General features: G+C 42.1%; 1 protein-coding gene across 4 annotated transcripts in view; it reads left to right on the top strand.

Moving 5' to 3' along the window:
- MCF2L (MCF.2 cell line derived transforming sequence like) overlaps positions 1-17,128 on the top strand; it is a 398,998-nt gene that overhangs the window by 181,439 nt on the left and 200,431 nt on the right. Inside the window, exon 1 of one of the 4 annotated variants that reach the window (XM_069757894.1) lies at positions 5,045-5,145. The exons of the other annotated variants lie outside the window; for them this stretch is intronic. Coding sequence (XP_069613995.1) covers positions 5,058-5,145 — 88 coding nt within the window. The 5' untranslated portion in view covers positions 5,045-5,057. Of the gene's footprint in view, positions 1-5,044; positions 5,146-17,128 lie in introns of those variants that run through there. 4 annotated transcript variants of the gene reach the window in all.

The following is a 17,128-nucleotide window of genomic DNA, read 5'->3' as shown; positions in this document are numbered from 1 at the left end:
ACATGCAAAGTAAAAAGATATAAGGGAAACCATTAGAAGGATATCCAGACGCCATATGTGCTGTACATGTCGGGACCAGGTTCCAGTAAAAAGTTCTTGGTATTCCCAATGCTGAGTGATACAGTCAGAAACTTATCATCTTACAGCTCCATCAGGGAGTTGCTTGATTGACCCTACTTTGCATTTTGGTAATTGATAAAAAAATAAACCTTTAACATTTCTATTTTTGAAACCATTCTTGCTTTTCAGCATTTTGTTCCACATAGGCCTAAAACTTTTATACAATGATGTGTATCTATCTAGATACATGTGTATACATATAAATATATACAGTATGTATGTGTGTGTGTGTGTGTGTATATGTATATATATATATGTATATATATATATATATGTGTGTATATGTATATACAGTGGGTACGGAAAGTATGCAGACTCCTTAAATATGAGTGTCAGAGCAAAGGGTCTGAATACTTATGACCATGTGATATATATATACAGTGGGGCAAAAAAGTATTTAGTCAGTCAGCAATAGTGCAAGTTCCACCACTTAAAAAGATGAGAGGCGTCTGTAATTTACATCAAAGGTAGACCTCAACTATGGGAGACAAACTGAGAAAAAAAAATCCAGAAAATCACATTGTCTGTTTTTTTAACATTTTATTTGCATATTATGGTGGAAAATAAGTATTTGGTCAGAAACAAACAATCAAGGTTTCTGGCTCTCACAGACCTGTAACTTCTTCTTTAAGAGTCTCCTCTTTCCTCCACTCATTACCTGTAGTAATGGCACCTGTTTAAACTTGTTATCAGTATAAAAAGACACCTGTGCACACCCTCAAACAGTCTGACTCCAAACTCCACTATGGTGAAGACCAAAGAGCTGTCAAAGGACACCAGAAACAAAATTATAGCCCTGCACCAGGCTGGGAAGACTGAATCTGCAATAGCCAACCAGCTTGGAGTGAAGAAATCAACAGTGGGAGCAATAATTAGAAAATGGAAGACATACAAGACCACTGATAATCTCCCTCGATCTGGGGCTCCACGCAAAATCCCACCCCGTGGAGTCAAAATGATCACAAGAACGGTGAGCAAAAATCCCAGAACCACGCGGGGGGACCTAGTGAATGAACTGCAGAGAGCTGGGACCAATGTAACAAGGCCTACCATAAGTAACACACTACGCCACCATGGACTCAGATGCTGCAGTGCCAGACGTGTCCCACTGCTTAAGCCAGTACATGTCCGGGCCCGTCTGAAGTTTGCTAGAGAGCATTTGGATGATCCAGAGGAGTTTTGGGAGAATGTCCTATGGTCTGATGAAACCAAACTGGAACTGTTTGGTAGAAACACAACTTGTTGTGTTTGGAGGAAAAAGAATACTGAGTTGCATCCATCAAACACCATACCTACTGTAAAGCATGGTGGTGGAAACATCATGCTTTGGGGCTGTTTCTCTGCAAAGGGGCCAGGAAGACTGATCCGGGTACATGAAAGAATGAATGGGGCCATGTATCGTGAGATTTTGAGTGCAAACCTCCTTCCATCAGCAAGGGCATTGAAGATGAAACGTGGCTGGGTCTTTCAACATGACAATGATCCAAAGCACACCGCCAGGGCAACGAAGGAGTGGCATCGTAAGAAACATTTCAAGGTCCTGGAGTGGCCTAGCCAGTCTCCAGATCTCAACCCTATAGAAAACCTTTGGAGGGAGTTGAAAGTCCGTGTTGCCAAGCGAAAAGCCAAAAACATCACTGCTCTAGAGGAGATCTGCATGGAGGAATGGGCCAACATACCAACAACAGTGTGTGGCAACCTTGTGAAGACTTACAGAAAACGTTTGACCTCTGTCATTGCCAACAAAGGATATATTACAAAGTATTGAGATGAAATGTTGTTTCTGACCAAATACTTATTTTCCACCATAATATGCAAATAAAATGTTAAAAAAACAGACAATGTGATTTTCTGGATTTTTTTTTCTCAGTTTGTCTCCCAAAATTGAGGTCTACCTGTGATGTAAATTACAGACGCCTCTCATCTTTTTAAGTGGTGGAACTTGCACTATTGCTGACTGACTAAATACTTTTTTGCCCCACTGTAATTGTTTGCTTGTGTTATCTTTACTTGTGTTGTCATTGTTATCATTGTTTATTATTTCAATTTGTTTGGGGGAGGAAAACACTTTTTCACACAAATATATATAGAGTTGCAGGCCTCACTTTTTCATGCAGGAAGTAAAGGGAACCTGTCACCCCCAAAATCGAAGGTGAGCTAAGCCCACCAGCATCAGGGCTTATCTACAGCATTCTGGAATGCTGTAAATAAGCCCCTGATGGATCCTGAAAGATGAGAAAAAGAGGTTAGATTATACTCACCCAGGGGCGGTCCTGCTGCGGTGGGCATCGCGGTCCGGTCCGGGGCCTCCCATCTTCTTACGATGACGTCCTCTTCTTGTCTTCAGGCAAAATAGACACAAAGAGCGCACTACCAACAATACAAAATACTAAATACTAATCGGGGTGCAAAAATGCGGCCAATACCATGAAGCTGAACAAACAAGAGGAGCCACTTATATAAATGCACACCACGAACCAATAAAATGATAATACTCAGAATATAAAGACAGGAATTTTTATTGACAAACCACAACTTCAAAAAACATAACACATAATTAAAAACAGTAGTACATAAGAAACTTGGTCCATATATAGATGTTACATATAATATACAAATACCTAGTTATGATATCCAGGGCCAAACCACCTGCGTGTACTCAGTAACAAAAAGGATTCCACACCCGAGGATAAAATACCAGCATGGTTTGTAACCTAAGTGGAGCCAATGCCCATGATAAGGCAAAAAAAGCATGGGATTACCCACATGGAGAGAGAGAGGAGGAAACACCGTCCCCGTGTGCAGGCCAATGAGGACCAAGAGACACGGCCCAACGTGTATCGCCCTACAGAAAGGGCTTCGTCAGGGGAAGGCATAACTAGGGCATTGTTTCTCTCCCCGGCGCATATCCACCGTTATCAGGGGTTCACATGCGCTATAGGGATCTGGGTCTTACCTATTTTGTGTGCTTTTAGTCCCATGAGCCAGAGGGTTGGTTTCCCATTATATATAAGTGTGTGCAGGTTTATATAATAGGTATTTGTATATTATATGTAACATCTATATATGGACCAAGTTTCTCATGTACTACTGTTTTTAATTATGTTTTATGTTTTTTGAAGTTGTGGTTTGTCAATAAAAATTCCTGTCTTTATATTCTGAGTATTATCATTTTATTGGTTCGTGGTGTGCATTTATATAAGTGGCTCCTCTTGTTTGTTCCTCTTCTTGTCTTCATGCGCCGGCACAGGCATACTTTGTCTGCCCTATTAAGGGCAGAGCAAAGTACTGCAGTGCGCAGACGCTGGGAAAGGTCAGAGGCCCGGCACCTGCGCACTGCAGTACTTTGCTCTGCTCTCAACAAGGCAGACAAAGTACGCCTACGCCGGAGCCGCAGCATGAAGACAAGAAGAAGACGTAATCGTAAGAATATGGGAGGCCTCGGACCGCGACACCCACCGCAGCGGGATCGCCCCTGGGTGAGTATACTATAACCTCCCTTTCTCATCTTTCAGTATACATCGGGGGCTTATCTACAGCATTACAGAATGTGCTAGATAATTCCCTGATGCTGGAGGGTTAGCTTATCTTCGATTTTGAGGGTGACAGGTTCCCTTTAAAAGGGCAGCTAAGGCTACGTTCACATTTGCGTTGTTGGGCGCAGCGTCGGCGACGGATACCGACGCATGCGTCATGCGCCTCTATCTTTAACATGGGGGGGCGCATGGACATGCGCTGGTATGCGTTGTAATGCGTTTTGACGCACAAGACAGGGTGCAGACAACGCTATTTGTAGCGTTTTCCCTGCGCCGAATTTCCTGATCTTTACTATCTTATGACAACACATGCGTCACAAAACGCTGCGTTGTGTATATGTGTTGTTGGTTGCGTCGCCGACGCTGCGCCCAACAACACATATGTGAACGTAGCCTTAGCTGCTCATTCCTTGTCTGGGAGTAGAGGTGCAAACACCTGTGATATTTGTGTTGGTGTATGCAAGGTTGAGGACCGGCGTATGTTGCTTACTCTCTGCAAGAAGCCGATTATTGGACTTTGAATATTGAGTAGCTGAACCGCTCTGTTTCTCATACTTCTGTATAGACTCTGGTTATTACTTTCTGCTGGAAGTTTAGGGAGTACATATACATAAAGACAGGAAGCTTGTTGATGGTTATAAGAAGCGATTGATTTCAGTTATTTATTCCAAAGGGTGTGCAATATTTATGAGCGAACGTGCTCTGATACAGTGTTATCCGGGCTTGCTCAGGTGCTAACCGAGTGACTTTGGTGTGCTCGAAAAATATCTTCAAGTCCCCACATCTGCATGTCACTCGATGACACTCAGCACACGAGCATGCTTGGGATAAATATTTCATTATACATACATACAAATCACCCTTGAAATTTTTCCAAAAAATATATATTATGACTGATTTTTAATTCACAGTCCAGAGAGTTCGACTATTCAGCATGGACAGCCAATCTGTCCCTCTGTAAATGCTGTAGAAGATTTTTATGATGTGAACAGTCTCCTATGTATGGTTGATAGTTGACCATGACATTCTTGTTGAGCAGGTTTTAGACACACAGTCACTGTTTCTGGCTGATAGGAGAGGACAGTAGTGAATTTTCTGCCTCCTTGCCTCCTCTTTACCGAAGTCCTGATGCTTCAGTAGCCTTTCATGGCACACACCTACTGTAAGTAAATAATGGACGGGTGGGAAGGACTATTTTCAGGATAATTACAGTAAGACACAAAGTTGCTGGAGCAAAAAGTGAATTTCAGAAGACAGATGGTTTGGAACTGTTCTGTTTGAGGTACAAAGTTCACATGACGAGCGGGTGTGTATTTGTCTTATTAGTATAGAAAGCTGTGTGAGGTAGAGCAGGAGGAAAATGCAGAGAGATCCCGGGTCTGACATGACACTGGAGACCTAATGGATCACGTAAGGATCACAACTGAAGAAATGGAAAGATATCATTGGCTGTGTGAGATGTGTGTGGCCATAGACTGCTCTGTGCAGCGTAAGTACAACATAACATCACATGGAGAATAGTAGCAGGTTATTGTACATTTTATATATAGTCACTGGAGACCAGAATGATAGTCAATCCATACAAAAATGCTTTCTATTGTTTTAAGTTGTGTTTTTTTAGTAACTTTCATGGTGTCCTAAGGTCTTGTGGCTGAGCATAAAGATCTAGCTTATTACCTTTACTTTTTTAAATATTTTGGTTGCACAGTATGGGTAAATTCACACATTGTGTATTTGCTGCATATTGTGTTGCAGAAAGTCCTACACCTGTCTCATTCCTAGGAAACACCTTTCTGATGAATGAAACCAATTTTTAGTCTCAAATTTCTGCAATATAATCTGCAGCGTGGGAATTCACCCTAAGTAAAATGCTTTCCACAACTGGGATTGAGAAACCTAGCCTTCTGCATTACTATATGTTTGTGTAGAATGCCTGTGAATAGCGCGGTGTAAGGATCTGCTATGTATTCTGAGATCATACAACACATCCATTCATACTGCGGTATGGAGAAGTATGATCCAATAAGGTTTCATGGCACCACTGCTTTGCGGCTTTAGGCTGAAAATAGTTTTGTTTTTCTCAAAAACTATAGATGTTAATTGGCAATAATCAGTCATGCATCCTAGGAAATGTACAACAACTTCTGTAAAACTCACACAGTCTGTATTTGTACCTGGACGCTAAAATTATAATGTCAGGGTGGAGAACTGGCTGATATTTTATGAACTGTGGGTCCGGAAAGTAAATCTGCCCATTGGCCTGTGGTTATTAATTGCAGGAGACTATAATCCCCCCCATAAATCTGAGCCGAATGAGTACCGTAATGGGGTCTTGTTGGGTGCCACAAAAGCAACACTTGCCATGATCTGGCAGACCTAGCTGTACAATCAAGGTTAAATCCTGTAATTTGGGGTCCAATAATCTGAAACTGGTATTTGTTTGTAACTAAACAAAGAAACTTGAGCACAGAATTAGGAGTATTACTAATCCAACATATTTGGTAATCTAGTGCCTATAGAATATGGGGATGTTCTTGTACCCATCAACTTTCATTATGGAAAATGTTATAATGATTTTCTGATTTTCTTTGTATTCGCCGTATATATGTCCATATTTTTATTCAGTAACCTATTTGGTGTCACTGCATCCTGACTGTGCGTGCACATCACTACAATACTGCCACATCACCGTTGCTGACTTACTGCATAAGATATATGGCTGCATGTACTGTGAGCATCCATCTGTGAAAACCTCTGGGCTGTGAAGTTCCTGGAAATTAAGAAAAGGATGTGAAACAGGTTTTCTTACCTGAGAAAAATCCCAGCATGCTCATCTGTAAGGCTAGAGGGATCGACTATATCCACAGATATCCAAAACTACTATAGCATTTAGGCTGCATTTACACATGCAAGTGAAATGTCCATGTTCTCTTCGATAGAATCAGATGCATCTATTCACATGTCTATGAGAATCATGGATCTGAGTCCTATTCTGCTCCGTGTTCGCTGATCAGGCTCAGTCATGCAACTCAGTAGGGCTTGGCAAATACGGATGCAAATCACAAGGCTTCTAATTTGCTTCCGTTCTACATCCTTATTTCACTTATCTGTTGCTTAGTGACCAGCTTAAAAATATATATGTGATAATTAGCAGCAGCTTTGACACATTGACACGTGGTTTTGACTTTGCTGTAGATTGGTTCATTGTGTTTAACCGTTACTGAGCGCTTTATCAGGCGGGGTCCAGACTATTGATTGCATATACCCCTTTTCTGAATAGTTACCTGAAAGTCCATGTATATATTTTAGACTGCTGCCAGAAGACTGATAAATATATAACTCTTGGTGTTTTAGAGCACATTCTACTTCGGCGCTTTTAGAACTTGGCCTTTAAACAGACACATTTTATCTATTTACATGTGCTCTCATCATTGTTTCACTTCCTTGCACCAGAATTTAAAATACGGTATGATGTATCTTTAAAACCCTCTGTTATTTTACCCATTTAGACATCATCCTGGAGTGAGCATGTCTCCAAAGCCCCTTCCACGCACGGGTTCCCCAGTGCAGGGGTTAAAATGGGCCCGATGTATCAGTGACTTATTCTGCTTAATACATTTGGTGCATCTGTTTTTACCAATTGGTATTTCTTACTTTGCACAAGAATTTTCTTCAACATTTTGGTGCAATTTTTGGCGTACCAAGCGTCACTTATTAGGCAGCACTCTGTCTACTCAAAGCTATACCCCTTTTCCCGAGGAACCATATAGCGTGATCGAGGTTTGACTTTTTTTTTTTACCTACTGTAGTTTGTGGCTTTCTCTCTTAGAAGTGGAACCCGCAAAATACAGGAGTCTAACATAAAAAATCATCTGATTCAGAAAGAAATCTTTAATTCTTGTGTTCTGCGAATCGTGATTTGTAATGGTGAAAATGAAAAATAGCTGAACAACAATAGGTAATGTAATGTACCATCTAACAAACTAATCTGGCATTTTTCAGCTTTTTACCTCGCCACCACCCCAAAAAAAGCAGCGAAATTGTGTGCACTAATGAAGAATATGCATTTTTTGTATTGTTTTACATTTGTGCAATTTTTCACAATTTTCCTCTAAAACTTGGTTCACAATGTGGTTTTTGGTGCATATTTAGTCAAAGGAGGGAGTGGATCCAAACATAAGGAACAGTATGAATGAAGACTCTACATGGCAAATCATATTTCACTTTTCACCCACAGCTAAAAAGCATTTAATACTTGTAAAAATGTCTGACATGAATATAGGACATAATACTCCAGTTTTCTAGAAATCATATATATTCCTAGCAGAAAACTATTTGTCTTTAATCTCTCGGGGTTTAGCTGGATTAACTTAAAAAGATTATTGACATTGAATAGAAATGTACTGTGATGTTAAAAGGTCATTGCTAAAAGTTCTATAATCGTAAATTAGGAGGCACCTAGAAAATGACGGAAGAATAAATAAAGGATATTTATAGAGCATTTTATTCCTGTCTGCACACCTACTAGGCATTATCTAAAGATTATAACGCTGGTTGGATTCCTCAGAGCTCCATGTTTATCAACTTGGAGCATTTTCAAGAGCCACATACAAATAGCCTCATGTTTGCTGTGAGATATTGCGCTAGATACTAATGCATTGTCCCACCAAGGCAGCATAAAAATATCCACTGCTACTACACGTGCAAATTGCCTCTTCATAGAGTAGAAGAGGATGTGAATTTCATAGCGCCACCTGTTGGAAGCAGCAATCCTACAAGTAACTATCGACCCTTTAACAAATCTTGTAATATGATTTACGATAAAAGCCAAATAATTTTTAATGCAGTTGCACTGGCATGCGGGATACCAGCTTCTGGGCCAAATTCTGACTAATGGCAATCCATTCCTGCCCCAGTGCTTGTAGGTTATTATTATTATTATTATTTATTTATTTATATAGCACCATTGATTCCATGGTGCTGTACATGAGAAGGGGTTACATACAAATTACAGATCTCACTTACAGTAAGCTAAAAATGACAGACTGATACAGAGGGGCGAGAACCCTGCCCTTGCGGGCTTACATTCTGCAGGATTATGGGAAAGAGACAGTAGGTTGAGGTTCACAATGTCTGTGTTTCCGTTTATCCACTCACTTTTTGAGGATTGAACCCAGGTTCTCAATGTGATTGAGATTTGGCAAGTTTTCTGGCCATAGAAACAAAATTTTAATTGTTTAAAAAGCCACTTTGCTATCACTTGTGGCTTGTGACACGGTGCTCCGTCATGCTGGAAAAGCATTGTTCATAACCAAATCCTCCTGGACAGTTGGGAGAAGTTTCTCTTGGAGAATGAGTACATATCAGTCTTTATTCGTGGCAGAGTTTTTAGGCAAAATTGTAAATAACCCACTCCCTTGAATGAGAATTGAGCCTACACATGCTTGGTCTTGGGATGCTTTACTGTTGGCATGACATAGGACTCATGGTAGCGCTCATCTTTTCTACTTCAGACAATCATTCTTTTAGATGTCACAAACAGTCTGAAGGAACTTTATCCCAGTTCCCTGCAATCCAATCCCTGTACTTCCTGCAGAACATCAGTTTGTCCTAAATGTTTTTCTTGGAGAGAAGGGGCTTTTATGCAGCTCTTCATGACACCGGACCAGCCTCCAAAAGCCTTTGCTTCACTGTGGTTGCAGATGCACAGACATCTGGTTGCTGCCATTTCTAAACAACCTCAGCACTGATGTTGACTAGTGATGAGCGAGTATACTCGTTACTCGAGATTTCCCGAGCATGCTCAGGTGGTCTCTGAGATTTAGTTTGTCGGTGTTGCTGCATGATTTGCGGCTGCTAGACAGCTTGAATACATGTGGAGGTTGCCTGTTTGTTAGGGAATCCTCACATGTATTCATGCTGTCTAGCAGTCGCAAATCATGCAGCTGCATCGACATAAACTAAATCTCCGAGTACGCCGAAATACTCAGAGACCACCCAAGCATGCTCAGAGAAACCCGAGTAACGAGCATACTCGCTCATCACTAGTGTTGACCCAATCCACTGGTTGAGTTCTCTGTAGGAGACACTCTTCACACTTGCTGAACTTTCTCGGGTACTCAGTAGCCTTCATCACAGCAACTGAACCTCTCTCTCTTTGAGGTTCTTCATGATCTGATAAATGTTTATATAGGGGCAATCTTACAAGTAGCAATACCCTCACTTGCAAAGCCCTTTTGATGCAAACTAATGATGACTACTTGTGTTTCCTTTTGAGGTAACCATGGTTAACAGACAAATGCAAACATTTCCACATCAGCTACTTTTTATAACAACCAGACTTCTCTTAAAGGGAATCTGTCCGCAGGTTTTTGCTATGTAATTAAAAGACAACACGAGGTAGTGGTTAACACACAAATTTCAGCGATGTGTCATATGTCTTGCTGTGTGCTGGTATTACCACTGATGGTTTTATCACCTGGTGATTATCATTGTTGGACTGCAGCAACATGAGCATGCTAATCTGACTCTCCCCCCTTCTGTGATATGCAGCTCAGTGTCTATAGTCTCTATACATAGAGAGCCTGGTGTTGGCGGAGTTAGTTTTGTCAACTCTGCTGCATTGCTAAATATTAGAACTCTGTGTCCGAACCACTGCACCTAGTAAACTAAGTGACACATTGTAGGATTCAGCTTCTCTTTGAAATCATACAGCCAGTGTCTTATACATGCGTCTTGTGGTTCAGGCAGCCTGTATCCGCTCTCAGGTACTCTTAAATGCGAAATGTAAGAGTGTCCATATACCTGGGTGTCTTTTAAATCTGAGGAATGAGGAACCTGACTTTCACGAAGATTGCCCCAGAGATACATAGTGGATTGTTTCTACAGGTGTGTGGAAGGCTTTTACATGTGTGGTGCTCAACGTTAGCTGGGTGTAGGTGATGTAATGGTGTTGGGCTGCTTTGCTGGTGACACTGTTGGTGATTTATTCCAAATTCAATACACACCACATAATTCTGTAATGACATGCCATCCCATCTGGTTTGCATTTATTTGGATCATCATTTGTGTTGCAACAGGACAGTGACCTAAAACATTGCTTCAGGTCACGTAAGGGCTATGTGACCAAGCAAAAATGCTGCAAGGTAAGGCTGGGTTCACATTGCGTTCCCCCAGTCCGTTAGACGGACTACGTTACACCGCAGCATAACGCAGTGTCACATAGTCCGCTAGCACCACCATTGACTCCAGTGTTGGATGCATCACTAGCGCACGCCCACAATGGGCGTGCGCTAGCCATGTGCCGTCATTGAGTGACAGACCCTGAGAAGCGGGCTGCAGCGTTTCCGGGTCCGTCACTGCTAGCGCAGATGGAGCTAGCAGATCAGGACACCATCAATTTTTCTAGTTACACTTGCACACTGTTTTTGAAGGAACGCAGAAGTGAGGTTGTTAAAAACGTCTTGGAGAACCAAGCACAGATCTTATGTGAATATGTGTTTGTCTCTTCATATATTCCTAGACTGAATCAATGATGTTGAGATCCGGGATCTGCGAGAACCTTATCACTCCCTGAACTCCATATTCTTCTTTATGCTGAAGATAGTACTTAATAACATTGATTGCAGATTTTTCATCAATGTCCTGCTACAGAATATATTTGGAGCCAATCAGACACATGGTCATGTCATGGTGGTATTGCATGATGATATTAGCATCTACCTGTACTTCTCAGAATTGATGATACCATTAATCCTGACCAAATCTCTAACCCTCGTTTTCTGAAATGCAACCCCAAACATACAAGGAACCTATTTACTGCAGATACTCTATACCTCTCTCCAGCCTTGCAGTGAATAAACTGCCTTCTGTTACAGCCAAATATTTAATATTTTGAATTTTCACAATTTTCTGCATACCGGTTCCTATGTTTTCATGTGTAGTTGAGTTTTTTGGCCTTGTTTCCATGTCAAAGGTTTTGGCACAATTCTTCCATTAAGACTTCTGGCCAGACTTCTCTGAACAGCAGTTGAGTGTGGCTAGGTCCCATTGGTTGCTACTGGTTCTGAGTTTATAACACTGCTGGGCATCTTTTGATGTCTTAAATCTGCTGCACTAAGATTCCATGGATGACCACTGCGTCTACTGTGCTCACCACTGCCCATTTCTTAGTGCTTCAGAAGAGCTTGAACAGCACGTTTTGAAACCTCAGTCTAGGTTTGAAAAGAGGCCTGGCAGATGCAATCTAACTACCTTGTGGCTTGTTGATTTGTTCAAATACACTTTTGCCAAAGTGTACGACCTGTAACCTGAAACTATTTTCCACAATCTCACCATTGTAGTAAAGTTTGGTTGTTCCTCAGCCTGTTTTAAGCCTTTTGCACAACTAATTCTGTTTCATTTACTGACTGTTTCATATTAGGCTACTTTCACACTAGCGTCGAATTCGGCCCGTTGCATTGCGTTGGGCCGAGATTCCGACGCTAGCGTTTGATGCGCCGCACAACGGGTGCAGCGGATGCATTTCTCCGGTGCATCCGCTGCCCCATTGTGAGGTGTGTGGAGGTGGGGGCGGAAAAAGCGGTCCGTCGGCAGCAAAAAAGTTACATTTAACGTTTTTTGCTCCCGATAGTCCGCCACAACACTGCGCAACCATCGCACGACGGTTGCGACGTGTGTCAATACGTCTCAATGCGTCGGTAATGTTACTCTATGGGGCAAAAACGCATCCTGCAAACAACTTTGCAGGATGCGTTTTTTCCCCTAAACGACTCATTGCGACGTATTCAAAAAACGCCAGTGTGAAAGTAGCCTTACAGCTTTCCATCTGCACTCTCTCTGTTTGAAGTTATCCAGAGCTAGTGAGAAGTGACTAGTTGCTATGATGTCTCATATATACATCACAGCCCAGAGAGATGTATTCATGCTCCTAATTTCCTAAAAAAAAATGTAAAGCACACAGTTACAAGCAGCAGCATTGAGGAAATTAGACATCATTACTGAGCTGTGTAGATAAGAATCCAGCTCTTAGGTGAGGAAAGAGACTTGTTAGAAAACTCAGCAAGCTCTTTCTGCCTCCATCTGCTCCCCAAGCCCCCTCTACTATCAACTCTCCATAGTGTATAATAGGAAGTGTAATCTGACTGTGCTCACAGTCTGTCTTGACTTGAGCATGACAAATTTGAACTTTTTTTTATAGAAGCAAGAGGAGTGAGAAGACGTGGCTTATAAATGGGGGCATAAGCAGATTTCTTGATAAGTTATATTATAAAGTTTCAGATGTATCTGTACTATTGATGTATGCAAAATTTGATGAAACTACAGTAAAGCAGTCTGTGAATTTAGCTTTAAGGCCTGTGCAAATGACCATATTATGGATCTATAATAGAACACCTATGGTCTCATGTTGTACTGTATGTCAGTGTGCTTGTACTGTCATATGTTGTATTGACAATAGTGCAAACTGCACCAAATTTATTAATGTAACCAATTTCTTTTTTCATACTGAGTGCAAATACTTTGCTTCAGCAGTATTATGCATGCCATAAAAATTTGTATCATGCCACTTTTTCTAGATACTTTTCAAAACTGTAAAGGGTGGTCCAAAAAGTGTCTAAAGCTAGTTTCACACTAGCATTTTGAGGAGCTACGGAGGGCTGCGGACTTCCTCTGTGAAGTCCCGCCCTCGACCACACCTCCACTGCTAGCTCCGCCTACTTCTGCATGCAGCCTGCATGCGGCCTGCGTACCTATCTTTAACATTAGGTACGCAGGTCGTGCGGCTGTATGCGGATGCTTCCGCATGCGTCGTTTTGACAACGCGGAGAAAAAAAGAAATTGCTACCAGCTCCGTCCTACGCTTGTCGCCGCATCGTCAAAACGACACATGCGGAAGCATCCGCATACAGCCGCACGACCTGCGTACCTAATGTTAAAGATACAGTAGGTACGCAGGCCGCATGCAGAAGTAGGTGGAGCTAACGGCGGAGGTGCGGCCGAGGGTGGGGCTTCACGGAGGAAGTCCGCAGCCCCCTGCAGCTCCTCAAAACGCTAATGTGAAACCGGCCTAGAACGTGTATTACCGGTAAATGTTTTGCATGGCAGTGGCTTGTATTCCACATTGTAGTGCATTTTGTACTAAAATTCTAGCACATTTTGGTTAGTAAATTTCTTTCACACACATTCTCTAACACATACTGTGCAGACATAGGGATCAATTCATCATTTGTGATTTTTTTTCAGTAACTTTTCTTTTTTGGCTTGTGGTATTTGTTGAGATGGCGTTTGTACCAAATTGTTCAAAATAGCGCACATGATTCATGAATTTTTGGGCAGAATAAAAAATGCTCTTTATTTTTGGGTGTAACCCTATTTTCATGTTTTTAGAACAAATAGCTGTATGTTCCACTAAAACGTTGCACAAGCTATGTAATATTTTCAGATGTACAAGAAATCACTCCAGGAGGGTACTGAATTACATTTGCACCAAAATTTTGCAACGTCTGATACACCCCAAACCCTTCCCACAAAAAAACAAAACAAAACAAAAAAAACAATCAAACACATAAAGCAGACTTTAAAAAAGGGGCAAATTATAAGAAAAATAAGACGCAAATTAAAAACCCTAAAATTAAACAAAAAAATGTGCAAATGCAATGATTTATTGAGCCTATATTTTGTGTTCTCAGTTTTATACATGTGGGGCACTGTTATTCTGGCTGCTATCAGCAGAGCTCACATTTTCCAGTTTCGTTCTGTAGAATTGGGTGTTTGTCGGGCAGCTCAATATCATGTGATTGCATTCAATTCTAAGAGAAGTTTGAGACTTGTGACATTGCTGAATGCTGATATCACTAATTGAGATTTTTACAGATGTCACTTCTTCCTGACTTTGGTATAAAGCATAATTCCCATCATTATTCAGAACACGATGATGGTTATGGTATAATGCAGTTTGGTGTGATCCTAGTACAATGCAGGTAAGAGTAGAGTTATAGCTTGCGTTAGTCTTTTGGAAACTGTGGAGCGAGCCTGATCACGTCAGTGCCGTCTTTCAGCAGTAGGTTTGGATGGAGAGCAATTTTCCTCACCTGCTATTGTTGAGTACACGCGATATCATGCTCTGCATAATCACATTTTCCAATACACTGCGGCTTTCCCTGGGAATCTGGAAAGAAGGCCGCTTTACTATAAGCTGTTAGTAATATGTGAACCCAGCAGCCAATTTCTAACTTTATTAACTATGAAAAAAATGATTTAGCAGTATAAAGTGAATTATATAGGTGCTTATAATTTTTTGGAATGTCCACTATGAGAATCCAGTCATTAAAGTAGTACAGTAGTGCTATCTCATGGCAGCCATTTAGTCAGATTATTAGGTAAGTGTTATATATGGCATAATGTGCTTTGTAAATGCTTATCTCTAGCAGACCTACAAGTCAGTGGATATAAAGGTACCGTCACATTAAGCGACGCTCCAGCGATATAGACAACGATGCCGATCGCTGTTTAGTCGTTGTGTGGTCGCTGGAGAGCTGTCACACAGACAGCTCTCCAGCGACCAACGATGCCGAGGTCCCCCTAAGCGCAGGGCCGTGCTTAGTAACCCGATATTAACCCTGGTTACCATTGTAAATGTGAAAAAAAACAAACACTACATACTTACATTCCGGTGTCTGTCGTGTCCCTCGCCGTCAGCTTCCCGCACTGACTGTGAGGGCCGGCCTTAAAACAGAGCACAGCGGTGACGTCACCGCTGTGCTTCACGGCCGGCGCCCACAGTCAGTGCGGGAAGCTGACGGCAAGGGACGCGACAGACACCGGAATGTAAGTATGTAGTGTTTGGGTTTTTTTACATTTACAATGGTAACCAGGGTAAATATCGGGTTACTAAGCGCGGCCCTGCGCTTAGTAACCCGATGTTTACCCTGGTTACCAGTGAAGACATCGCTGGATCGGCGTCACACACGCCGATTCAGCGATTTCAGCGGGTGATCCAGCGACGAAATAAGGTGCTGGCCTTCTAGCTCCGACCAGCGATGTCACAGCAGGATCCTGGTCGCTGCTGCGTATCAAACACAATGATATCGCTAGCCAGGACGCTGCAACGTCACGGATCGCTATCGTTATCGTTGTTAAGTTGTTCAGTGTGAAGGTACCCTTAGGCTCATTCATACAGTTATCCCATGCAGTGAGTGTAAGCTAACTCGCCTTGTGTTTTAGTGTTGTGGACCTTTGGAGCTCATTAGTGTCTCAGAGTCTGGTTCATGAAGAGGATCCACTGCTATTCTGATGGGCAGAATCATCATAATATTACATTTAAATATCATCATCATAATCAATCTTAAAATTGCCATGCCATGGAAACATGTCACAAGTAGTGGTGCTGAGACGTACGCTAATCAAATATGATGGAGACTCGCTGAGCGCAACTTTCCTCCGACACTGAGGGTGGGCACAGTAGAAAGTACTTCTTCGATGTCAGTGAAGAGTAACACTTTGTTAGCACTTGAGGATTTCAGAACTCGGACTGCCCTCCCCATTCAAAACTTCTGACAGGTCTCTATGACAAGTCAAAAGCTTTCTTTCACAGGGCCATTGGAGCAGATCTTGCCATCTCTAAACTATTCATTTTACTAGTAGAGGTCATTAAGATAATAGACAAAGGGTGCAAAAAAAAGTCAAATGATAGTTGGAGGAATATAGGCTTTATTTATGTTTGTGTTACAAGGGTGTAGATTTCATTGGTACTGCAGTTCCTAGAACCCCATCCCAATGTTCAGTCAGACCTCTATGGTTCCAGTTATGAAATATACCATGTACATTAGTTTTGATATGTTGTTTATATCAAATAGTACTTGCTGGAAGGAAGCGTCTAATATATCGAACTTGGTCCCTGGCATCTCTCGAAGGAAAGAAGTTGATAATATGACCTTGAATGTTCATGTGCAGCGCCCCAGAGTTCTGGTCGTTGCAGTGAGGTTGCTCTCCCACCAGGGGGAGTGATGTTATGTCTGATGGCACCAAAGGAGTTACACCCTGCCAGGTATCACAGCCACACATACATTTCAAACTCCAGTCCACCAGGGGGAGCTAAGGGTTCTATCTACTAGGCCACTCCTCACATAATGGTAAAACTGGTGGGTTGGTTAGGAAGTGAGGCAGAAGCTGGGAGCAGGAGGGAGAGAAAGGAAGCGAGAAGGAGTGAGAGGGAAGGAGCTGCCTGGGCTCGGCCCAGGAGACACCTGTCAAGCAGACAGAGGAGAAGGAAAGGACATTGAAGGCTCAGCAAGATAGAAAGACACAGAGCTGCGCCTGCACTATATTGCGGCAGCATCCCTAGAAAGGACACGAAGCGAAGTGTGTTCGTAGGGAGTGAAACACGAAGTCATGGCAAAGGAGTATAGAAAACCAGAAGGAGTTCTGTCCTGTGAGAGGCTGCCTCTTTCTGGAGCGCGGACCGGCAGCTGGAA

The sequence above is a fragment of the Ranitomeya imitator genome, chromosome 3, assembly GCF_032444005.1.
Source record: "Ranitomeya imitator isolate aRanImi1 chromosome 3, aRanImi1.pri, whole genome shotgun sequence".
Lineage (NCBI taxonomy): Eukaryota > Metazoa > Chordata > Amphibia > Anura > Dendrobatidae > Ranitomeya > Ranitomeya imitator.
The sequence above is the reverse complement of the archived record's forward strand: the minus strand, read 5'-3'. Positions and strand labels throughout refer to the sequence as shown.